Source organism: Dendropsophus ebraccatus, chromosome 4 (genome assembly GCF_027789765.1).
Source record: "Dendropsophus ebraccatus isolate aDenEbr1 chromosome 4, aDenEbr1.pat, whole genome shotgun sequence".
NCBI lineage: Eukaryota > Metazoa > Chordata > Amphibia > Anura > Hylidae > Dendropsophus > Dendropsophus ebraccatus.
The window spans coordinates 82,930,153-82,955,165 of NC_091457.1; the positions used below are offsets into that span (position 1 = coordinate 82,930,153).

At 42.3% G+C, this 25,013-nt stretch overlaps 1 protein-coding gene across 2 annotated transcripts; it reads right to left on the minus strand.

Annotated features, from left to right (window-relative positions):
* Nucleotides 1–3,015: 3,015 nt before the first annotated feature.
* On the minus strand, nucleotides 3,016–23,838 carry LSM14A (LSM14A mRNA processing body assembly factor). Of its 2 annotated transcripts, none has more exons than XM_069966170.1 (10): nucleotides 23,573–23,838; nucleotides 19,283–19,446; nucleotides 14,185–14,317; nucleotides 13,301–13,420; nucleotides 12,525–12,698; nucleotides 12,368–12,445; nucleotides 6,676–6,858; nucleotides 6,306–6,465; nucleotides 5,602–5,857; nucleotides 3,016–3,942 (listed from the first exon to the last, which is right to left on the minus strand). In XM_069966170.1, the coding sequence occupies exons 1-10, from the start codon at nucleotides 23,691–23,693 to the stop codon at nucleotides 3,919–3,921; spliced, it is 1,413 nt and encodes a 470-aa protein (XP_069822271.1). In that variant the 5' UTR covers nucleotides 23,694–23,838; the 3' UTR covers nucleotides 3,016–3,918. The 2 variants fall into 2 exon arrangements, with proteins under 2 accessions (XP_069822271.1, XP_069822270.1); XM_069966169.1 differs by having other exon boundaries at nucleotides 13,301–13,423.
* Between the last annotated feature and the right edge of the window lie 1,175 nt (nucleotides 23,839–25,013).

Consider the following 25,013-nt stretch of genomic DNA (forward strand, 5'->3'; position numbering starts at 1 on the left):
AACAATGAGATCTGCAGCCAGTCCATATACTTGGGTAAGAGTAACAGAGTTGTGAAGCAATGTAGCACCAAACATGGATACAGTCAATGCTGCTGAGCCTGCCTCTATTTTACTAGGATCTAGCAATATAAGATACTTTCATACGCATGTCATACCCTATGAAATATAATATGGTACTATTTCCTGTAAGCAGGCAAAAATTACTGTTCCCCCTGCTGGTTCACTATAATAGGTTAATCTCCATTAGAGATGAGCAAACTTACAGTAATAAGCACACAAAGTAGCTTTGTTATTTCTGCAATCCGCTCATCAGCTGGCTGCCGCTCTGAGGTGCTCCTCCCTAGGTCTCTGAAAAAGCTGGATCCAGTCCTGGGAAACTTTTCCCAACTCCCAGGGAGGAGCAGTACGGATTGCCAGTCAGCAGCCGGCTGATGAGCGGATTGCAGAGATAAGGAAGCATTTCCCTTCATTACTACTATAAATTTGCTCATCTGTAATCTCCACTGTGATTCAGGAACAGTGCTTGGCATCAACATGTTCATTTCTGTAAAAGATTTCTTATAATGGGGATTCTGCAGGCAGCTCTAGATAGAGGATACATTTATGTATATGCTAATGTTTAAAAGGCACTGCACCTTAGCCCCCCTTCTGGGGTCAATTTGTAACAGACATTGACATGAATTTTGGGTATGTCGAAATTACATGCCAAAACAGGTTTCCTGCTAACCTCTGATGGGATGTTGAGTCAGTATAATTCATGCTTACACCGTGTATAAGGATGTACACTGCATGAACAGACTATGGTAAATTCAGTGTTCTTGATCGGACCCTGCCTTGTTCAGTAAAGTGTAGGCAGCCATATTCAGCCACTATTTGCTAAATGCAGACAGCAATACATATTTATTGTGAAGATGAAAGCAGCAAAGATGATTTGTAGCCCAGGCAGGTTGGAGATCACCTTCTCTGGCTGTTTTGAGATTTCACCTGCTAAGTTGCAGGGATTTGTATTTTCAAAACTACTCAGATCATGGTCCTAAATCCCTAATAAGGCATGCATTGCCATCTTACATTAACAAACAGTGGTCCTGTGGCTAAATATGGCTGTCTACACATGTACAAAGAGGTTTAAAAGCAAAAGGGTTCCCCCTAGCAAGCAGAATACAAACAAGATGTTTGCCTTTTACTTCATTTTATAAATGCCATTTCTTTACGTTGCCCACCCTACAGATTACCTGCATATGTCCATACTGTCAGCCAATGCCAAGAGCCCTTACACACTGCTGGACATTGCTTCACTGCCATCTTATAATGGAATGTACTCAGCTTACAGTGAAGGAGAGAACCACCAGACCAACCTTCAATTTCTAAATTTCATATCCACAATGTACATATTTTGTAGAAAGTGGACTTCTCTGGGGTGAGGACATGTAACTGTGCTGGCTCAAGAATTCAATGTGCAACAGACTAAACTTCACACAGTATTTAGGTCAGTATTTTGCATCAGCATTTGTAAGTTAAAACTAGGAGCGGGAACAAACACTGGAAGAGCTTCTCATTGCACTGGGCATCAGCATTTGCTCCAAGACTGGTTTTTGCTCACAAATACTGACCAAAATACCAGGTCACCCATGGCAGCACATTGTGGGTTCTCAGCTGTATCTCCAAAGGTATTAGCTCCAAATGATACCATCTTGCTCTGGGTGGACTTAAGTATAAAACATGCTTTAACAAGAACTTTACCAAGTTACTCAGTAGTATATGGAAACTCTACTTGTGAAACAGTGTCTCTTAAGCAATGCTTTTAGTCCTGGCTCAGAAAAATGCATTGCAAACAGTAACATGTGCCTTGGCTATCAGAAGAGGGAAATAAATTATGGTGGGGGACAAAGCTACTTTAAAAAAAATCAGTTTTACCTAAACAAGTTTTATTTTAACATTTTGTCACAACTTAAAACAAAAAAACTAGCAGAGTAAATGTTTTCTTAAAATAAAAAAAATTCTATGACATCTTTGGATCCCTTTTTGCAGTATTCACAGACAGGACATCCCTGTTTATAAGTTAACCTTTAATACAAAAGATTCAAACCCAATGACAAGTGGTGGGGCATATGATGACATGTTGACATTTATTTCCTTCAGGTTTAGTCATCACTACTGAGTGACTTTGAATTTCCCCTAGACCAATACACAGGCGTCTTGCCCAAAACAGTCTTTGCATTAAAATGGAAAAATTTACTCAATTTAGATTTTATGATTGGGGAAACCCATGCCCCTCAGACAAGTGACTTTATAAAAAAACAAAAAACAAAACAAAAACACACTAAATGTCAGTTTAGAATTTACCACAAATAAAGCAAACCTGCTGCCTAGGCAGTGGAGGAGACGACATTGTGCACAGGACAACCATTAAAGTAGCCATATCGCCAATTTACTAGCTGTCGTTGGCAATGTATGGTCATGTACGAGGTTTACCAAATGACATTTGTGTCATCTGCGTTGTCTATAATCTGTTCATCAATAACCAGGTAAACCCCCAACATTTCCTCAAATAAGTCTATATAAAATGTTGAACTTCATAAAAAAGTTTTGCCTGACTTCATTATATTTTCTACTCGCAGCGGGTGATATGCGGGATTTCCGTAGTGTGCACGGACCCTAACATTTACAAGTGATGATACCTAAAACAGATGTCATCACCTGGTAAGGCTCCACACTAAGGGTGGGTTCACACTACAGAATCTGCGCAGATAAGTTCCGTCGGATTCCATCGCTCCCTTTCCAGTTCGTGGCGGCGCGCCTCTCCGCTCGTGCCATAGACACCATTCTATGGTTGCGCAGATTTTGCTGTCCACTGAAAGAATTGACATGTCAATGGCACGGGCGGATATGGGCGCTGCTGTGGATGATGGACGGAATCCGCTGAAACTTATCCGGGCAGATTCCGTAGTGTAAACCCACCCTAATAAAAGTAAATGACTCCCATTGCTGCATGTAGGTTGCAGGTGAACTTTCAAGCCAACATTTAGCTACTTTTGTGCACAATGTATTAAAGTTCAGAGGCTGAAACCTGGTAACAAAATTCACGTTGCAAAACTTCAAAATAGTTTTTTTTTTCTACTCTCTGCCTACAGGAAAAAAGAAAACTACATTTTATGGAAGCATCTCACTGAAGGAAAGAAAAAGGACATTGGCCCATAATCATATCAATTTGTCAAAGCCATTAGATGCGCTGGATACAAAGGTATTAATTTTTACAGCTATACAAAGCTTGGGATTTCTTTGGCAGTGGGATAAACTCAATCTCACAACTATATAAAAAGTGTCCTTTGCCTAAGAAAAACTGTATGAAGATTGTTTTTTTTTTGCACTATATCCAACTAAATGTGCTGCTATCAAGAGTTTGAGACCTTGCAAAATATGGAATAAGGGGTGGCAAGTGAAGGTGTGGAGAGGGGTCAACCCTTAATACACTGATATAAAAAACCCAACCCTTCAAGGAGTCAAACTTCCCAAAGAACGAACGACATTCCAAATTATTGTTGCAGCAAGGGAAAAAAAATACTGTGCTCAAAAATAAAGACCTCACTTTCTGCTGATCACGTCAGACTATCCATACCAAAATGACTTCAGTCTTCTATTTCAAACAGATTTAATGCTGAACAATTGTAAAGAATCTTTCTGCCACCCATTCCAAGTCCTTTAGTGTTGCAGGGACCTCCAAATGCGGAAATAAAAAAAGGTTTCTGGCAGAACCCCACTGCACTGAAGAATGAAGAAGCTTTGTTAAGCAGTTCTACCCCCCCCAGTGCTGGTGACAAAATATACAGCAAGAGAAACGTCATTCTTCACAAAAGACTGAAAACAAGTTCTCCAGATTGTGACAAAAAAAAAAAAAAAACAGACATCATCCATTCTTGGCTAGGCTGCCACCTTGTTGTCTTTCTGCAAGAGAGAAGTTAAAAAAGGAAAAAAATTACATTATGCAATCTGTAGAAAGCAGCTTAACAGCAAGTTTTAGACCGTGTCTATTCACAGGAGGTTTGGAAGACAATTTCCTCCATACACTAATGAAGTGGGATTCCAAATTCTAAAACATGATTTCCTGGTCCCATTCAGTCTGCTTGCAGCTGCCTGTGCAGGCCAGAAAGCCAAAAGCAGCAGAGCCATTTCTCTTACGCAATTTGTATATCTCCTATTGACAATAATGGGAGCTGTGTAAACTGTTCTGCCCCTCAAGCTATGCAGTTTACATAACTCATGGAGATCTATAAAAATAGTCAAGTCAATAAGGAGCCACACAATTTGCTTTTGTTTTTTTCTTAGCTTCCTGACTTGCACTGGCAGCCATAAATAGGCTAGAGAGCCAGGAAGGCATGTATTAGTGAGGCAGGAATACCCCTTTAACCTCTCAAAAGACACATGACATACAGATATGTCACATGGTCAAGAAAGTGTGTGCTATCTATACCCAGTGGGTATTGGCGCTAATAGCTGCCAAGGAGTGATCTCTAGGAGTGATTCTCTCTGTTGCCTACAGCTGCCAATCAATTTCATATTACCAAAGCAATAAGAAAAATGGAAAACTAAGCTGTGATTGGTTACTGTGGGCAACAAAACATTTAGCAGCTTGATAAATCTCCCCAATGCATCTTAAATAGACATAATTTCAAAGAAAAAAGGAACCTTTCTGAAAGAAAAACATAGTAGGTAAACCAACTTTTAGATTAAAAGGGGCAATCCAGCCTTGTAATAAAACTGATGGCTTATCCCAGAAGTGTCTTGTGTATATTTATAATCTACTGAACTGTTGGTGATGAGGGAAAATCACATACGCAGGAGAAAGGTGGCTGTGACAAGAAATACTAGTAGACTTATATTAGAATATACCCAGATACGCCGTCAATGTTAAGTGACCTGTCTCATGGTGCGTTTACACAGATTTATCTGACAGATTTTTAAAGCCAAAACCAGGAACGGATTTGAAAAGAGATTCCAGTCTTTCCTTTATTACACGTTCCCTGTTTATAGTCTGTTCCTGGCTTCAGGTTCAAAGATCTGTCAGATAAATCTCTCTGTGGAAACGCACCATCAGCCAGTGATTTCCAATGTTAAAACATTCCCCTGTAATTCCCCTAGGCAAAGTGTCTTTCTAAAGCTCCTGAACTGCAGCAAACTGGTATGTCACTTCACTCCTCTCCCCGCCCTGGTCCTGCTGGTGCTCAGCTACCAGCTGTCAATCCAGCAGAGATAGGGATGAAGGGCCTTGCAGCTTTTTTTTTTTTTTTTAACCTAACAGCTTTCTAACATAGTAGCCTTTTGAAACACAAATTTCAGCAGACAGATTCACTTTAAGGACACATTCACACAACAGGTGAGTTGCAAAAATGACTGCAACTGGTCATCATTTTCCATTATCTGGGCATTTTAGCAAGCCTCTGGTTTTCTGCAAACTCCATTTAAAAAAAAAATAGGTTAAACACACAAACCTTTGCAATATTTCACATATAAATTTAGCAGTGGGCTCTCAAAAATATGCAGTTTGTTAGAATTGTATTCTGGCACAGGTTACTGTTTGAAAGTTTTAGCCCTCCTTGATCTTACCCTGTATTCATAGTCTGAGAACTCTCTTCCTCCACGTCCTCCTCTGAATCCACCACGGAAACCTCGTGGAGCCCCAAAGTTGCCTCCTCCAGGAGCACCTCTCCGCTCACCTCCACGGCCTCTGCCTCCACGGAAGCCCATTCCCCCTCCTCCTCCTCTACCTCGGAATCCTCCACGCCCTCTGTTTGAACGCAGAGGAAGTCCAAATGTCTCTGCATTAAGCCTCCTTTCCTCTGCCCACGTGGGTCTTCGCTCTCTGAAACAGAGAAATTGTAAGTATTTTTTGGGTGATTTTTACATTTCAAATTGATTCAAATTGTAAGCTGAAACAAAAGACATCTGTCACTGCATATAAAACTTATAAACTTCTAAACCATTAGCATTAGTCTGAGTTGAGCCGAGCAGACAGCTCAGGACAATCATTCAAATCTATATTCAGCCAAAGTAACACCTGCCATGTTCCACAGAATGCAGGATCTCTGGCTGAAGCCACTTATCAGTGAAGGGAATTTTTACTTTTAAGACCCCCCATTTTTTATGCGCACATTACAGATACAATTTTCTTTTTCTTCCTTATTTTCTATGGCCTGACAATATCTCAGTAGAAATGTGAATATGAGCTAAGCTAGTAACAGCTAATGTAAAAATTGTGCACTTCTGTAAACAGATGCTTCAAGCCACTAGGGTCGCAATATTCTTCATACCTGTTATCATCACAGGAGATGTTATCGAAGAAAGATTTGGTTTTGTCATAGTAACAGCTTGCTGTCGCTTCCTCCTCCTCTGCGTTTCCTTCACTGTTCTGAGTATCCACTCCAGAGTCTGCTTTATCTTCCCCATTCACTGGCTTTTCTGGTTTGTCATCTGGAACAGCATAACCAGAATAATGATCTCATATATATAAATTACATGTTTGGACATCACCATGAATCTGACCAAACAGGCAAAAAAAAAAAAAAACACAGAACACCACACAGTGTCACAACAGGAGAACAAGCCTAAATATTCTATCATAAAATGGGTCTGTCCAAGCACATCCAGTCACAACAACAAAAAGAACACTCAAGTACCCACCTTTAATTTTTAACTTATTGTGAAATTCCCTGTCAATTTCTTCTTTATTAAACTGTGCATTAGCACTTTCAAAGTCAAAGTCTTTTTCAAACTTCATAGGACCATCTCTTCTTACACTAAACCGTCCACGGCCCCCCCGGTGACCACCACGACCTCTCCTGGGCTGAGGTCCACCTACTGCACCTGCAACAGTTAAAAAGGAAATATTCACCATGAAAGCATTGTTACAGTTAAAGGGGTTATCCAGGATTAGAAAAAGCAAGGCTACTTTCTTGCAAAAACAGCACCACCCTGTCCTACGGTTGTATGTGGTAACGCGGTTAAGCTCCATTTACGTCAACAGAACTGAGATGCAAAACCACACCAAAACTTTCTTGAAGAAAGCAGAAATGTTTTTCTAAGCCTGGACCATCCCTTTAATTAAGTACACATAAATGCCCATTTGCTCAGACAGGAAAGTCCTCTAAGCAAATGGCTTGGTCCATCCAAGTGATGCACTACTTATTATATAAGCTTCCAATTTTTGCAATTCTACTTTATAGGGATTCCTCCACTAGATTTATGCTGCCCTTATTGTGCTCAAGATATCCTGAGCGGTACACACTAGTCCATTATGCCAGTGCACTCAGTAGTCCAATATTTATGAAGGCCCACTCCCCTGCCCACCAGCCAGTAGCTGTTTCTCTATACCATATATACAGTAAGCAGAAAGCTGTCAATCTGCAGCCTATGGGTGGAAGGGAGCAGCAGGTGCTCATTCTCCCAGATAACATGAAAACAGCTGCCAAGAATGATATAATACATTGTTCTGTTCATTATCTGACAATATGTTGCCCTGAGACAAGGCAGCAAAAATCTAGTGCCTCTGGTACTAGTACCATGATTAAGTGTGACCATGATTAAGCACGGTAGCGTAAAACGTGTTGGTTTTAATGATTTTTTTTGTAAAATAAAAGTTATGTTTTAATCTCATCTTTACTATCCAGGAGTGCTGGCCTACTCACAATTGATCTACTAGTACAGAATACTATTGTACAAAGGTCACAGGTCAAAGTGGGATGATAAGACAAACAACTAATGAAAGCATGTTACTTGCCAGGCTGTCAAACCACAGGCTAAAGTGTCAATATTGTGAGGTTATTCTTCCCATCTGGTAAAGTGATGTCATATTTGTACAATACAATTATCACAGGGGTCTGACCACTGGGACCCCACCGACCCTAACAATGAAGGGGATGCAACAAGTGCAGTAGTAAAGTCACCAAGCTGTCTAGAGAAATACTGAAAGTGCCACAATGTTACATGTAGGCTATGGCTTCTTTATATAAAGGAACAATGAGAGACCCAGTGGTCAGACCTGTATATTATATAGGTAAAGGTCTATACTGCAGGTGAAAATACCCCTCAATAGGGGTTGTCCAGAATTAGAAAAAACATGGCTGCCTTCTTCCAAACACACTGCCACCGCTGTCCTCCGGTTGTGAGTGATATTGCAAGTTAAAGGGGAATTCCAGGAAAAATTTACTTTTCTCCTATCCACAAGATACAGCTAAAGTAAATGATTGCAGGGGGTCCGACCCCTGAACTCCCCCTGGCGAACTCCATATCAGACCCCGTCGGTTGTGTTATGAATAGAGCCCCAGGTCGGTCATACGGAGATAGCAGGGGATTCGGAGGTCGGACCCCCCGTGATCTCCTACTACTACTTGTAGTGTAGAGTGTATTGGGGGGTGCCAGTGTATTTTGGGCAACCCAAGCTCCTGCGCAGAGACATCCTCCCTCCCCAGGCGTCCAAAGTCTCCTACGCAACTGAATGCAGCGTCCACCTGGAGAAGGAGGACATCACTGTGCAGGAGCACCGTTTAGAGCAGGGATTCCTGTCATCATGATGGGAATCCCCGCTCTTTTACCGCAAGTAGCGGCAGAAAATTCACTACTTACTGCTAGTCTTTACACTTTGTGGGCCGGGTGCTCTGCACCTGACCCATGGTGTGTAAAAAAAAACTATTTAACACATTCACATTATTCCCTATGGGAACACACAGCTCGGTTCTCTATCTGTTTAGTTCAGGAACAGCCTTCCAGAACCGATTAAGTTTGAGAACAGATGTATTACTGCATGCTTTTCTTATCCTGGACAACTCCTTTAAAAACCAAATCACATAGGGGTCACTTAAAATAACAATCCATTATAACTCTGGTATTTTTGCTTTACCCCTTAGTGACCGCCATGCTGCCTTTTCATGGCGGTCACTAATCGGAATAAACTGCCGCCCGGGGGATCAGCTGTCAGTGTAATGCAGTGTATTGTATCAGTGATCAATGATCACTGATCAGTATTACACTAGTGTGGAGTAATGTACACTAGTGTAAAAGTGGGGGGAAAAAAGTGCACCAAACACACAAAACACCCCCCCAGCCGCGCCCCCCCCCAATAATAAAAATGCATTACATTCCCCATACACTATAGAACGTTACATAAAACTGATCAAAAACACAAGTGCTATACATATTTGGTATCGCCACGTCTGTAACGACCCAATCTATAAAACTATCAATAATTATACCGCAAGACACGCTGTAAAAAAAAAAAAAAAAAAGACAGGACCAGAATAACTGTGTTTTATCAATCCACTTAAGAAAATGCGTCATAAAAAAGACCAAAAAGTCATATACATATAAAACTTGATATCAATAGAAACTACAGATCTTCCCACAAAAAAATAAGCCCAAACCAGCTCTGTCGCGCAAAAGATAAGGCGGCTATGGATCTTGCAATGTGGCGACAGTTTCTATTGCGGTAATAGTTAAAAAAAACCCTACACAAATGCGGTTTTGCCGTAACCGTAGTGACCCAGAGTATACATGTATTATGTTATTAGTGACCACCGTTACGGATTTTTACGGCGATCACTAATGGGCTCTATTCTGCTGTCATCAGCTCTTTATGGCGATGGTGCAGAATAGTGCAGCGGCGCCGGTAATGCCCGCAGCCCCCTCCTCTCAGCTATCAGAGGTCGCTAAGGGGTTGGGGCAGAGTGTGGGGTCAGTCCTGGCTAGTCTCCTCACCGGCGATTGCCGTTATTACACTGACCCTCCCCCTCCCTGGGCAGCCATCTGATCCAAGATGGCCGCTGCCATCACTGTGAATAGACTCTGTTCACAGTGATGGATTCCTAAAAGTGATCAAAGCTTCATTCTCTCCACCACCGGAGGTGGCAGAGAGCATGGGGCAATGATCGAGGACCACCCGGTGTGGTCCTAGCACAAGCGATCAGCGGTATATACTATATACCGCTGATCGCTTGTTCCAAATGGTGCCGGCACTTTTTTACCCCTGTCACCAAAGTCAAGTGCCCCAGATTGCCCGTCACCGCCACAGATTGCCAGTAAACACCCCATATAGTGAGTAAACACCCCCAGATTGACCGTAACCACCCCCAGATTGACACTGACTGCTCGTAACCACCCCAGATTGGCTGTCGCCACCTCAGATAGCCAGTAAACACCTACATATTGCTGGTAACTAAAATGACACTCCTTCTCTTCTGAGCCCGGCTGTGTGCCCATACAGTGGTTTATGCCCACATATGGGGTACCATTGTACTCAGGAGAACCTCCTTTACAAAATGATGGGGTGCTTTTTCTCCCCTGTTCCTAGTGAAATTGAGAAATTTCAAACTAAACAAACATGTTATTGGAAAAATTTAATTTTTTTTTCATTTTTACGGTCTAGTTTTGAATGCTTTCTTCTAATGCCTGTGGGGTCAAAATGGTCACCACACCCCAAGATGAATCTTTTGAGGGGTGTACTTTCCAAAATGGGGTGACTTTGGGGGGGGGGGGTTCTATTCTGTAGACATTACAGGGGCTCTGCAAACGCACCTGGCGCTCAGAAACTTCTGAAAAATCATGCACTGAAAATGCTAATTGGCGCTCCCCTCCTTCTGAGCCCGGCTGTGTGCCCATACAGTGGTTTATGCCCATGTATGGGGTACCGTTCTACTCAGGAGAACCTGCGTTACATAAATGGGGGTGAGTTTTCTCCCCTGTTCCTCGTGAAATTGAGAAATTTCAAACTAAACAAACATATTGGAAAAATTCTATTTTTTCATTTTTACTGTCTTCTTTTTAATACTTTCCTCCAATACCTGTGGGGTCAAAATGCTCACTGCACCCCAAGATGAATTCTTTGAGGGGTGTACTTTCCAAAATGGGGTGAGGGTTCTATTCTGCTGACACTACAGGGGCACTGCAAACGCACCTGGTGCTAAAACTTCAGCAAAATCTGAACTAGAAATGCTAATTTGCACTCCTTTCCTTCTGAGCCCTGCTGTGTGCCCATACAGTGGTTTACGCCCACATATGGGGTACCGTTGTACTCAGGAGAACCTGCGTTACAAAATTTGGGGTGCATTTTATCTCATGTTTATTATGAAAATGAGATACTTTAATCTTAAATTATTTGAAATTATTTGGTGAATACTTTCCTCAAGCCCCTGTAGGGTCAAAATGCTTAGTATACCCCTAGATTAGTTCTTTAAAGGTGTCTAGTTTCCAAAATGGGGTCACTTATGGGGGTTTTGAGTATACAAGCCTCCTAAATGAACTTAAAAAAAGAACTGGTCCCCCCAAAAAAATTAGTTTTGGAAATTTCATGAAAATTTGATAATTTGCTGATACATTTCTAAGCCCCGTAACACCCTAAAAAGTGAAATATGTTTACAAAATGAAATCAGAATAAAGAGAACATATTGATAATGTGACTTACTAACTAATTTTTGTCACGTGACTTTCTTTTTTTTAGAAGCAAAGAATTTCAAAGTTTGTAAAATGCAAATTTTTCATGATATTTTTCACAAAAAACACACAAGACAGTGATCAAATTTGGCCACTAATATAAAGTGCCATATGTTACGAAAAAATCTCAGAATCGCTAGCATACGTTAAAGCATCACTGAGCTATAAGCGCATAAAGTGAGACAGGTTAGATTTTGAAAAATGAGCCTGGTCATTAAGGTCCAAATAGGCTTGGTCCCTAAGGGGTTAAAGGGAATATATCAGCTGCAACTGATGTTCCAAACTGCTGACACTGTTATATAGCTGTTAGATGGATATATGAAATGTACCATGTCCTACATTGACCTGTGCTTCCAGAAAGTAAGAATGCTATAGTGCAAAGGGGCTTCTCCAAGCTCCTGCAGAGTAACAGAGCTGTAAAATCTCCTTCTCCTCCCTCCCATAACAGAGCCAGCTTGGGACTACAGGACGCATTTCCGCTTGCATCCTGGAAGCACAGCAGGATATACGAAAGGTACCATGTGTCTTCTTGACTTAAGAGCGTCAGCAGTCAAGAATGTGAATTACAGCTTGCCTTTAACACTTGTGAGCCCTGCACTCCAATTAGCTATAAAACACAATGTAAAGTACGGCCGGGAGCTGTATTTTACATTGTGTGCAGAGTCTATTTTGTGCAGGAGCACAAAATAGACGTGTCCGTTTTTTTGTGCAGCTGCATACAACACCGGCTGTAGTTCTATAGAATCTAATGTTAAGCCACACTGTCAAACAGTGGCTGTTGTTGCAATCTGCAACAATGGCCAATATTTATTAAAAAATATACGTAGTGTGAACAAGGCCTTAAGTTGTACAGGTAACACGATTATCAGCCCCCAATAATGTACATGCTTACCTGCTTGTCTCTTGTTAGGGTCCTGTTTGTCATTCCTGAGCAGGTCTGTATCAGGCCTTGATGATTTGTGTGTGTCAGCTGCAAAGTAATAAAAACATGAAGGTCCCGCACAATACAGACAAGTGGTCTAGGCTATGGATACTGTGTCTTATCTCACCTTTTCTTTGCTCCTGACTCTCTAATGTCTTTTGGCTTGTGGATGGCAAAGATCTTGAAGTTACAGGACTTCTTCTACCCGCCACCAATGGTGCCTGAGCAGCAGGTGCAGTCTGGACACCTTGTTCAAGTGTAGGGCTCTTGCGTAAGGTATCTAGTAAGGGGCTTGTTCTCCCTAGAAAAAGGAGAAAATTGTTAGTGAAACATACGGACCTTCATAGGACAGACAATCATACCAGTTGTGTAGATGATAAAACACACTTAGGGTCTGTTCACACGTACAGACTCGCTGCGTATTTATCACTGCTAGTTTCTCGCACATAAATCCACAGTGACACTGATTGCTATCAAGTCAATGTATGTGTATTCTCGCTGCGTTTGGTGCGATTTTTACATGCGAGTTTTGAGTTTCACATGATTCTCACAGGCGAGTTAAACACCATAAAAAACGCAGCTACATTTTTCCGAGTTTGATGCGAGTTCTGTGCGAGTTTTATGCAGAGAGTCTGTGCGTGTGAACAGACCCTAAAACAGACAATTACCATGTAATCAATGCATAGCTCTCACCATGGTAAACACATGCCTACCAATGCGTCCCTTCAGAGTAAAGTAAAGCAATGAAGAGGCAATAGCAGACAGCAGCTCTCTCTCTGGAGAATCTGACATGTTTATATACAAAAGTGGATACATATTTCAAGTACAAAACACACTGGTCACTTCCATCTGATAACTGCAGCTAACCACAAAACCGCATGAAGGCCTTGTGATGGTCTTTACCTTGAGATAACTGCGTCTTCAGAGCTCTTGTTTCTTGACTGAATGAGGAGCCCACAGTGCTGGTTGGGGGTAAAGGAGCGCCCGTTGTACTATCAGCACCAAATGAGGTCAAGGTGTTTCCTGCTTTCAGGAAAAGCAAACAAGATCATTTTAAGTCAAAACTGTAAGGCAGCTTCTTTACTAAAATCAACCAAATAATAAAAAGGTGCCTATACACATGGTTATGGGGGGCTTTGAGGAGATGGTAGAAGAACAAGTACTTCATGCTGCAATATCAAAATCAATTCTGTTACAGCCCAGCGCTAAGCACAATTCTTCTGACTTCAGAGCAGAAATCTATCAAACTGCTTCTTCAGCATCTGGGCAAAGCTTGTTCTGGTGGTTTGTATTCTAGGAAATGTGACACTACAGTTATACTGATGTGGGGGACAATTCATTATCTTTCTAGATAATGGAAACCATAATAAGCTAGGCATGTGTTGACAATCCTACTGTGTTTTTCCAAGAGCAGCCTGCAGACCTGTGGGCACAGCCTGTAAGTAATGACTCAACATTACATATCGTCTGTGAGATGTTCCCATAATGTCTTCCCTATATACTTTGGGTATACATCAGCAACATGTCAAAAAAGGTTGCTAAAATATACTGCAGCACTGTCCCAATGGGACAATACATTGATTTTCCAAATAGAAAATTTTGTTGTACTGAACAGCATGATTTGCTGAGCTTCTGAGTCTCACAAAATTGATGTATATGTTTGAAAAATGGACCAAACACTCGACTAAACTAGTTTATTAAACCCAATGGGCCTGACAGGACACTGCAGTGTCAGCAATATTTCTGAGATGGAGAAAATGTAATGTGGACATAAATAAAAAGCTTACCAACGCCAACAGATCCAAACTGCTGGGGCACTAGAGGGGTAGTACTGAACTGACTATATGCTGGCATCCTACTGAATGGAGCATAAGAGCTTACAGTCTGGAATGAAGGAGCTGCAGTGGATCCTAGAGAAGACTGGAAAGAAGCACAAATTTAGTGTGCCATTTAAACTTTTTACCTTTCTGGTTATAGTCCAGGACAGCTTATAATATACTTCATTAAAGTTTCTTGTTCCCTTTAGTGACCTATTACCTCCTACAAACATGCATTTTTCCAATGACTTCCATTATAAGAATTTTTTTTTTTTTTAACAAAATGATTTTTTAGCATACACAAAACAATGGTTGAACCGTCTTGATCATTCTTTATAATGGAAGTCAACGGAAAAGTGGAGCAAAACAGATGCATCAGGTTTTTTTTCCAATTAAATCCATTAGACAGCAGAAACCAAGTGTGAACCTAGCCTTAGGAAAACACCAGATTTTTATGCATAAGATTGCAAAAAATGTTAAGTCAACATTGCCTAAGAGTATGAATCCCAGTAATGACAAAATAAAGAGGACCCCTCACCTCTCTTGACAGGTCTAGTTCAACAAATATTTGTATTCTTCATTAACCCCTAGGCGACCCTGGACGTACCTGTACGTCCAGGGCCGCCTCCATGTGTTTAGAGCGGGGCCGCGCTCTGAACCGGGTGCCACTCGTAGCCTGGGTCGGTCCGATCGCCGTGCCTGCTAATACAGTAATCGGATGCAGCTGTCAAAGTTGACAGCTGCATCCGATTACTTGATGCAGCCCATTCCCTGGTGTCTAGTGGGGAAGATCGCTCCTCCGGGACGTTGCCGTAATGGCGCTGATCCCGACTCGGCACTTGATTTCTTCCGGCTGCAGCAGCTGGAAGCAATCGATGTGCCTATCTCATCGATCTATGCTGCATAGATCTGTATGAAAGATCAGTGCACTTATTCTAGAAGTCCCCATGGGGGCTTTTAGTACAAGTGTAAACGTACAAATAAAAGAAGTGTTGTTGTTAATAAAAAAGCCCCCTCCCCTAATAAAAGTTTGAATCACCCCCCTTTTCCCATGTTATAAATAAAAAATAAACAAACAAACATGTTTGGTATCGCCGCATGCGTAATCACCCAAACTATTAATCATATTCCTGATCTCGCACGGTAAATGGCGCATTTTTGGTCGCATCAAATCCAGAAAAATTGTAATACAAAACTATCAAAAAGTCGCATATGCGCAATCAAGGTACCGATAAAGAACACATCATGGCGCAAAAAATGACACCTGACACAGCCCCATAGACCAAAGGATAAAAGCGCTATAAGCATGGGAATGGAGCGATTTTAAGGAACATATATTTGTTAAAGGGAACCAATCACGCCGAAATTGCCCCCATTGATAAGGAAGCGTGCTGGTACATCAGCCAGCACGCTTCCCAAACATCCCCCTGTCCCCTCCGTCCCCTCTTTTGTTAGCCCGTAATCTTACTTTTGTGATGTCCCGCGCCGTATGCTAATCAGCCCTAAGTAGTCCGGGTGGGCTGAACTAGTCAAGGTGGGCTGTACTAGTCACGGGCCTGGGCGCTGTAATCACGCCCAGAGGGGCGTGATTCAAAGACCTTCGCTCCACCGACGTCATCTCTGGCCCGCGTTCACGTCGGCGGCGCGCCGCGTCTTTCGCATGCCGCGCATGCGCAGTACGGCGGGAGAAGACGCTGACGTACTGTGCGTGCGCGGCGTGCGGAAGACGTCGGCGTTGGAACGCAAGCGCCGCTAACGTCTTCCGCACGCCGCGCACGCGCAGTACGTCAGCGTCTTCTCCCGCCGTACTGCGCATGCGCGGCATGCGAAAGACGCGGCGCGCCGCCGACGTGAACGCGGGCCAGAGATGACGTCGGTGGAGCGAAGGTCTTTGAATCACGCCCCTCTGGGCGTGATTACAGCGCCCAGGCCCGTGACTAGTACAGCCCACCTTGACTAGTTCAGCCCACCCGGACTACTTAGGGCTGATTAGCATACGGCGCGGGACATCGCAAAAGTAAGATTACGGGCTAACAAAAGAGGGGACAGAGGGGACAGGGGGATGTTTGGGAAGCGTGCTGGCTGATGTACCAGCACGCTTCCTTATCAATGGGGGCAATTTCAGCGTGATTGGTTCCCTTTAACAATGGTTTGAATTTTTTACAGGCCAACAGATACAATGAAAGTTATACATGTTACATATTGTTGTAATTGTAACAATTTGAGGAACATGCATAACAAGTCAGTTTTACCCCAGGGCGAACGGCGTAAAAACGGAAACCCCCAAATTAAAGAAATGCGTTTTTTTTTTTAAAAAAATTTCACCACACTTTGAATTTTTTCCTGGTTTCGCAGTGTACTTTATGAAAAAATTCAGCCTGTCATTGCAAAGTACAATTAGTGGCACAAAAAATAAGGGCTCATGTGGGTCTCTAGGTGAAAAAATGCAAGTGCTATGGCCTTTTAAGCACAAGGAGGGAAAAAAGAAAAATGCAAAAATTGAAATTGGCCCGGTCCTCTAAGGGTTAAATAATCCTTTGTATTGTGCTAATCATCTGTTATTCCTCCTAGAAATCTATAAGTAAACTGACAATTTGGTGTTACCAGCAGGGGGCGTCTCTTCCCACTGACCTTCCACTGACAGTTCCAGAATGTGTAGGGAGACACCGCTTTTTTTTTTTTTTAAAAGGAGAATGATAGCATCCAAAATTTAATTTATTCATAAAGCTTCAGGAAGGATAACAAAGGAATGGCACAATACTCAGTTACAGAGAAGAAAGCTCCAGAATTGTTGTTTTATAGGCAATACACGTGTTTATAAAAACAGAACAGCAGTGTCCGTACACTAGCATGAACTTTCAAATAGTATCGGAGCTCCCGACATAATTAATCATGATGCAGGAAGCTCCGAGGTCCACTCCACAGGACACCCTCCTTGCTATGGACAGATTGCTGAGATCTTGTGAATGCCCTCTTAGGCTCTGCACACAGAGCAAAAGTGGCAGAATGCCGCCAGACTCCCTGTCATGACGACAGTCTATGGGAGGCTCGGGCGCCTCCTCTCCCCAAGCTGAACAACATGTTCATGTTCTGGACATGTTCCACCACTTTTGCTTTACACTTTGTTCATCACTAGAGATGAGCAAACCTGGAGCATGCTCGAGTCGATCCAAACCCCAACTTTCGGCATTTGATTAGCGGTGGCTGCTGAAGTTGGAGAAAGCCCTAAGGCTATGTGGAAAACATGGATATAGTCATTGGCTGTATCCATGTTTTCCAGACAACCTTAGAGCTTTATCCAAGTTCAGCAGCCGCCACTAATCAAATACCGAACATTCGGGTTCGGATCGACTCGAACCCAAACCCGGTTTGCTCATCTCTATTCATCACCAAAAAAACTGGGTTGAGATGCAGCAGGTTTAGCACCACAAATCCAGCATAGTATAAATGGATGGAGCTTGTTTTCAAAGCCCTCTCCACATTTACCATAAGAATTCCACATAGAAATAAGAATTCTTGTTAGGCTATATTCACACACGGAAAAATAACAGCAATATATAACCATATTTTCCATGTATTAATGTGCTCTATTGGAATTAATGGGGAACTGATCATCAGTTCACGCACAAAGGAAAACTGGCATAAGAAAAAAAACACAACACACTCAGTTGTGACTAGAGATGAGCGAAGTTAGGCTGGATTCACACTGCGTTTTTGCAATCCGTTTTCTTTCATCCGTTTTTTTGCAAAAAACATGCATTTGTGTGCATCCGTTTTGATCCGTTTTTCCATTGACTTACAAATGCATCCGTTTTTTGCAAAAAACGGATTGCAAAAATGCAGTGTGAACCCAGCCTTACAGTAACGATGAAGTGAAGCGCTTCGTATTCTCTGTAATGCGCTCATCAGCCGGCTGCCTTTTAACTGACTGCCGCTCCTCCCCAGGTGCTGGGAAACTGGGAGCAACAGTCAGTTAAAAGTCAGCCGGCTGATCGCAGAGATAAAGTGCCTCGCTATTCGGGTGCGTTCACACGTACAGGATCCGCAGCAGAGTTGATGCAGTGTTCAGTTATTTAGTTACATTGATATCTGCGCCATCAAATCTGCTGCAGATCCTGTATGTGTGAACGCACCCTTACGGTAAATTCACTCATCTCTAGCTACACAAATTGTTTTATTTTCACTCACAATTCTGGCCGTATTTTGGTTTTATTTTACCGTGTGTAAACATATCCTAAAAGTTACCCCTTGTGTTTTATTGCAGATTTACAATGCAGTAAACAGTTTAAAGAACGTGCTGTGTTTTGTGCCCCTCTGATATTTGTGCTAGATCTATGCTTTAAAGGAGTTGTCTGAAGGATTCTATGTTATAAGGGGTCCACACTCTGGACCCAAATCTGTTTACAAGAGCAGCTACAAAGTCTCTTGAGCTGGAGGACTATGCATGGCCCTACATGACAGACAAATGTGTAGTTTCCCCTGTGGTATCAATGCAGAGGAAATAAACACTTGCTGTCAAGTCCCCACAAAGTCTACACCTGCTCACAGGTAGAATATACTATATAGGGCCTATAACACGTAGTGATCATGTTAAGATTTGCTATAACCATTAATTCCTAGCAGAAACTAGCTATTTAGTAGCAAATTTTGTGTTTATTACATTCACCAATTGCTGTTATGAACGATCATTTGTGTGTCATTATATGGTCACTAATCGTTCCTCAGGACAACCCACACAGCATGTTTTATCTGCAGACGACTTACTAGACGAACCGATATGTGAACAATTGGTGAACTATCAACAATAATTTTCAAACATGTTGAAAGAAAATAGATTAACGACTTTTTGTTTGTCGTTTGAACGTTGTGTTATCACACAGGCAAATAATCGCTCATTCTCGGTCGTTATAGCACATTTTTAAATGATAATTGCTCCATGTAATAATGCCTCAAATGACAACTCCCACGTAAAAAAAAAAGCGTCCAATAATCATGGCGAGAAACATAACACAATCCTTGTATAGCATTACAGCCATGGATACAGATGACTGAGGAAGGCTGAAAATACCTGGACAATCGCTGGGTCTTGGGGCAAGGAGCACTGAGGTTTGGGGGGTTCACACACAGTAAGGTCCTTGATATCGCTCCCCCTGAATATGATATACTCAAACACTTCATCTCGGGGAGGAATAGGCCGGTCTGTAGGGCGATCCTCTGTTCCAAATGAGCGGACTGCAAGGAAAGAAAATATATATATTTAATGTGAGACATGTAATGACTGGTGTTAGGGCTCTGGTTTAACTTATTTTCCTGAGTGGTAAGGCTGCCAGAAAATAACAGTGGTGGCCCCTTATTAGATGCTAGATATTTACTATGTGTGTGCAATGTGTATTCTGTCACTTAGTGTATCGGGAAATGTAACAGTGGAAAGTAAGAACTATGCTAATATATGCAGTGTATATTTGTCAATCTGCACATCTCACTTGTCTATATATACGTAACAATGTATAATCCCCCCAAAAGTGTTTAGTTACTTGAGACCTGTAAATCACTATCCTTGCTGTAATGGAAATCTGTATACTATGACTTCCCACTGAGTGTAAAGCATGGGGACGGAGGTTGCAGCCCCATACAGCAAGACACTGATGAAACAAGAGGTGGATTTCAGACTACACAAATACTGCCAAGCTGCAGGTGTGTGTCCTAACAGCACCAACATGGAAGAGAACAAGGACTGCGGATTTCTTAGTGGATTCTTTGTACATATGCCAGGGGTTAAGGCTGCAATATTACCAAAATCAGCACTGCGACATAAAAAGCAGATTCTCAAAGTATTAGCACTAAGTAACTGTTATTGCAATAGACAATGAACTCTGTTCCCACTAGGAGGGGGATGACACACTGTGTATCTGAATGAGTAGGAAAAAAACCCTCACCTGACCTGCCAAGGTGAACTTAAATAGTATCTGATCTATTCATGTGTAGGGGCTGCTATCTGGAGTGTGGTAGTTAACTAATACTACCCCTCCTACACATGTATCAGAACTGGGGAGCAAAACTGGAGCACAGGGAAGCTTAGTTTCATACTGTGGTAGGCAGGGTACAGCAGGGTCTCATTCACATAGGATAGTTCCCCATATGCCCGACAGGCCACTACTGGCCTCTGTTTGGGCTGTATGCAGAGATGCAAGTCATTTATCCAAGTTAAAGGGAATCTGTCAGGACTTGGACCCGACCAGAGTTGCTGACAGTTATATAGGTTCACTGCACCCTTTTCAACATGGTGCCTGTAGAAAATGTGCAATATTAGTGTAACCATGTGGGTTAAGGAGTTTCTGCTCTTCGTCCATGCCGCGCTAGGTCACACCTCCTCCTTCAGAATAATACTTCCATATTGGCCTCCAGTTCCTGCGTCCTAAAATCATTTTCGCACTGTAGCCAGGAAGAGCAGCGCATGCGTGCTGAGCAGTGAGGCTTACTTACATCAGTGTGCAGGTGCCGCTCTTCCTCGCTACAGTGCTTGAAAAAGTTTAGGACAGATGACGTTCTAACTCTTCTTTAACACTTGAATACACATTTTCTGGTACATAGATGGATAAGCTACAAGTTGAATAGGGTGCTGTGACCTATAACACTTGTCAGGAACTCAGGTTATGTCTGAGTGATTCCCTATAAGAAGTTTTAACAGCTGAGCAGATGTCTGAGCAATGGGTGGTATATTAGCCACCGGCAAATGATTGGAGGGCATTCACACATCCCCTAATTACGGATGATGTGCAATGGAACAGACTTCAGAGTTGCCGGTATAAAGTTTTTGACCTCCTGGCATAATAATGAATGATGATGCTGGGAACTCTGAAGTCTGTTTCATTGCACGTCGTCCATATTTACAGACCATGGGGGAGATTTATCAAACATGGTGTAAAGTGAAACTGGCTCAGTTGCCCCTAAAGTGGAATCTGATTAATGCTAGGGGCAATTGAGCCAGTTTCACTTTCCACCATGTTTGATAAATCTACCCCACTTGAATGCCCCCTAAGGGGTTTTTCAGCAAAAAGCAACACAGTGTGGGTGGTTGGAGGTGGTGTAAAGCCAACCAACAAGCTCATCTCCCCTGCTGGCCCCTGGCAGCCTGCCATTTCTCTACTGGTCTCTGCCCTCCTGACTTCCCAGGACCTGCCCACTCAGCCAATTGGTGAGGTGGGACGCAACTGTGGCCAAAGACAAGCTGCAGCAGCTCTGGTAGCAGGCGAGTACAGTTTCCCTTTTACTTTTTGCTGTTGCCCTAAGCCCTTTTAAAATGTGCAGATTTTCTTGGACAAGCCCATAAGACCCCCAAGTGACGTACGTACCTGGCTACTCTAGCTGCAACGTTACTGTTCGGCTGATGGACAGCCTGCTCAGCCAGTCGGTGACCGCAGCAATGTCCTGCCTCAGTCACTGATTGGCTGAGCGGGCAGTCCATCAGCCGAACAGTACTGTTGCAGCTGGAGGAGCTGCAGAAGGCCGGTGGCTGTGAACAGGACCCAGAAGTGGCCCTACAGGGCACAAAGACAGGCAAGTATACTTTGTTTATTATTTTTTTTTAATTCCATGGGACTTCTCTTAAGATGTTTTTATTGCGGCTTGTGTAAACGATTTTTTGGCTACATAGTGCACACTTTTTTGTTATAGATTATTTACTGTTTGTTGAGGTAGTATTACATCTTTTACGTACATCGGGGTTAATATATAGTCACAGGTTGAAAATGGAGATAACTACTCTGTACATGTCAGTATGTGTATATATATATATATATATATATATACACACACCAGTGTGTGTGTGTGTGTGTGTATCTATCTATATATCTATCTATCGTAAACCACTGTGTATACACCAGTATATATGTGTGTATATATTGTACACTGTATATGCCAGTATGTATGTGTATACACCAGTATATATGTGTATCTATCTATATATCTCGTATACCACTGGTGTATACGCCAGTGTGTGCACATACATACATACATATATATATTGTACACCACTGTGTATAGGCCAGTATGTGTGTATATATTGTTGACCGTGTATAGGCCAGTATGTATGTGTATATATTGTACACCACTGTGTATAGGCCAGTATGTATGTGTATACTGTATATTGTACACCATGCATAGACCGGTATGTGTGCATATATTGTGCACCACTGTGTAAACACCAGTATATAGGTACTTTGTGTATACCTCAGTTTGTATGTGTATGTATGTAAATACTCTGTGTATACGCCAGTAGGTATGCGTATGTAGGTACTCTGTGTATACGCCAGTAGGTATGTGTATGTAGGTACTTTGTGAATAGGCCAGTAGGTATGTAAGTACTCTGTGTATACACCAGTATGTATGTAAGTACTCTGTGTATACACCAGTAGGTATGTGTATGTAGGTACTTTGTGTATAGGCCAGTAGGTATGTAAGCACTCTGTGTATACACCAGTATGTATGTAAGTACTCTGTGTATACACCAGTAGGTATGTGTATGTAGGTACTTTGTGTATAGGCCAGTAGGTAAGTACTCTGTGTATACGCCAGTATATATATAAGTACTCTGTGTATACGCCAGTATATATATAAGAACTCTGTGTATACGCCAGTATATATATAAGAACTCTGTGTATACGCCAGTATATATAAGTACTCTGTGTATACGCCAGTATATATATAAGAACTGTGTATACGCCAGTATATATATAAGAACTCTGTGTATACGCCAGTATATATATAAGTACTCTGTGTATACGCCAGTATATATAAGTACTCTGTGTATACGCCAGTATATATAAGTACTCTGTGTATACGCCAGTATATATATAAGAACTCTGTGTATGCGCCAGTATATATATAAGTACTCTGTGTATACGCCAGTATATATATAAGAACTCTGTGTATACGCCAGTATATATATAAGTACTCTGTGTATACGCCAGTATATATAAGTACTCTGTGTATACGCCAGTATATATAAGTACTCTGTGTATACGCCAGTATATATATAAGAACTCTGTGTATGCGCCAGTATATATATAAGTACTCTGTGTATACGCCAGTATATATATAAGAACTCTGTGTATACGCCAGTATATATATAAGTACTCTGTGTATACGCCAGTATATATATAAGTACTCTGTGTATACGCCAGTATGTATTTAAGTACTCTGTGTATATACTCTTGTACCTATGTACACACTGCGGTATACAGGCCATGTATACGTGTATGCTCCCGTGTATATAGTACGGAGGGGCAGTGTACAAGGTGTCATGGCTCCCGCCCTCCGTCACTGACAGGCCGCGGCCGGCCGCCTCCCCCTCCGGTACCTTTGGCCAGGGCCACCGTGGAGTTCTCGGTGTCGATGGTGTACAGGATGCCTTCATATCGGATCTCCGCCTTAGAGATGAGGCTGATCTTACTGCCGATGTACGGCGTCCCGCCGCTCATGGTGCCTCCCCAGCCGGATGGATGTGGATTGCAGGCGCCCGAGGTTGTCGCTTCTTCCGCTTCTTCCTTCCTGCGTTCTCCGGACAAGGGCCTAAACTAACATGGCCGCCACCGCCTTCATGATCCTGCGCCTAGGGACGCTGGGAGCTGCCGGGCTGACTTCTCGCGAGAATAGGCTGGTTGGCAGGCGGGATTCGCGGACTGCCAGCCATCCTATTAAAGTGACAGACCAGCAAAAAATATTCCGAAAAAGATACAGATTTATATTGTTTTAACATTTTATAAGAGAGAATGGGACACACAGTCCCTGGCCACTGGGCTAGCTGGGTAACTACTACATTGCCTGAATAGTTATGCATAGGTGCATCCCCTGTGCTCTTATTGATGCCTTTCAGGGATCAGGAGAATACATACAGTAGTTCAGTAAATACATGGTCCAGTATTTACCTGTATTCCTGTTAACTACTAGCTGTGTTGTCAAGTATTTACATGGAGATCAGGTTTGTTTGGGTGGTCATGTGATAGAAAACACAGCCATTCACAGATCAGTCAGCAGTAGAGTTGAGGGGAACTGTCAAAATATTCAGGTTATGTAATGTTATCTGAATCGGAACTAGTGATGAGCACATTTTCAGTAGTAATAAAGCTTTGTTATCTCTGCTCATCAGTCTGTTTCCAATTAACTGACTGCTGCTCTTCCTCGGGTGCTGCGAAAAGCTGGATCCAGTCCTGGGAAACTTCTCCCAGTTTCCCAGCACCTGGGAGGAGTGGCAGTGAGTTATAAAGCATATATATGAGCAGATTGCAGAGATAATAAAGCAATTCGATTTGTTACTACTGAAAAACCACTCATCTCTAATTATAGCGCTTGGCGTTGCCAACTTCTGCAGCCACGCACAATCAAATGCCAAACGTTTGGGATAACATTGCTGAACCCGAACATTTCGACAGATCTGATAATTGCTAATCAGCAGCAGTTATGCTGCGTTTACACAAAACGATAATTGGCCCAATCGTACGATTAACGATGTCGGAGTTAGGTTTTTTTTTTCATAACGATCAGCGTTTAGACGGAACGATACATCGTACGGAAAATTTGTTTTGAGATCGCTTAAGCCTATCTCACACATTGGTTAAATCGACGAACGACTGTGTACACGAAACAATCTGCAAATTTTTTGCGAACAACGATTTGAGAACATGTTGTAAGATCGAAATGATCGATTTCTCGTTCGTCGTTTGATCGTTCGCAGCATTACACTGCTTGTTGATGGTTTCCAAGCAAAAACACTTTTTTACATTTTAATAGAAAACAGTTCA

Excerpts from the sequence above, each read along its gene's own strand:
- LSM14A (XM_069966169.1), bottom strand. The coding sequence starts at position 23,693 with ATGAGCGGCGGGACGCCGTACATCGGCAGTAAGATCAGCCTCATCTCT. Across the intron at positions 6,859-12,367 it reads CCCTAACAAGAGACAAGCAG|GTGCAGTAGGTGGACCTCAG; the intron begins GTAAGCATGTAC and ends TAACTGTTGCAG. Across the intron at positions 6,466-6,675 it reads CAATAAGTTAAAAATTAAAG|ATGACAAACCAGAAAAGCCA; the intron begins GTGGGTACTTGA and ends ATGCTGTTCCAG.